Here is a 1,014-nt window from a genome sequence, read left to right as displayed (position 1 = left end):
CTGCTGCCATTGGTGGACTCTCAGGTATCAACTCAAATTATTTTTGCTCAGCCTCTTACAAGGTTAAACAATGGACGTCACTCTAATGCATCCCTATGTTGAGTACTTTTATATTAGAGGAATTAGTGGTATCTAAACACAGATTTGCTTTTTAATTAGGATGTTGGTTTATTTGATTAGGTACATTTATTCGACACACTTATACCAAATGTTCTGAGCACAGATATCAACATTACACGAGGGAATTATAAAGTCTGTTACGACCAGTCTGCAAATCTTGTAGACCTTGACGTATTTTGCTTGCTGTCGATGCTTCTTTCTACTGGCGCCTTTGAACGTCATGGAAAAGTGTCCCATTGTTCTCTGGCATCGCTGAGTGCACGTAGCGTACTGCTGCAACAACACTGTAAGTGAAGTTAAAGAGCATCATCTCAGACGAACAGACACAGTCTGGTGAGAATGTAGATAGCGGGTGAAACCCAACCATTAGATAGCTCCTCATTTCCCACACTACAAGAGTCGCAGGTAGTCAAGATAATCGGAAAAGCGACTAGCATCATTGCTCTGTGTACAACATTTTCTGCAAAATGAGAAAACGTCGAGCCATGTGCAACTTGCAAAAATAGTTTTAACGTCTCTAATTGACATGCGCATTTGATTGGATTGGATATTGACGAATTTGGGGGTTGTGTGGTATTATTGGTAGTGGTAGTAGTAAAATCGTTAGAGTGTACACAGAAAGGTGTTTTGGTTACTGGCAAATTTAATGAGTCGTACCATTCACTAACTGCTGTGATTGGCGAAGTTGATTTGATTCTGATGCATGCGCAGCATTTGTTCTCCCATTAAGTTTGGTTTTCCTCATTTGATTGCCAATTAGCTACTTTAGGACAGCCGCAGTTATACAGCAAAGCGAAGGTTCTATTGATCTAATGCTAAACTTGGTGGGTTTTCTAGTTGATGTGAGGAAGTCAATCAAGCAGCCAGCCGCAAAACATGCTGAATGACATGAAA

At 40.4% G+C, this 1,014-nt stretch overlaps 1 protein-coding gene across 1 annotated transcript; it reads right to left on the bottom strand. All coding sequences in view use genetic code 11, as the record gives it.

Annotated features, from left to right (window-relative positions):
* Nucleotides 1-319: 319 nt before the first annotated feature.
* On the bottom strand, nucleotides 320-557 carry EGR_10971 (hypothetical protein; the record flags this gene model as incomplete). The annotated part of the gene is made up of 2 exons (XM_024500220.1): nucleotides 320-404; nucleotides 442-557. The coding sequence occupies 2 exons, from the start codon at nucleotides 555-557 to the stop codon at nucleotides 320-322; spliced, it is 201 nt and encodes a 66-aa protein (XP_024345371.1).
* Between the last annotated feature and the right edge of the window lie 457 nt (nucleotides 558-1,014).

This window comes from Echinococcus granulosus, assembly GCF_000524195.1.
Source record: "Echinococcus granulosus chromosome Unknown EG_S00315, whole genome shotgun sequence".
NCBI classification, from domain to species: Eukaryota; Metazoa; Platyhelminthes; class Cestoda; order Cyclophyllidea; family Taeniidae; genus Echinococcus; species Echinococcus granulosus.
Note: the sequence above shows the minus strand (reverse complement) of the source record. Positions and strands in the feature narration are given on the sequence as shown.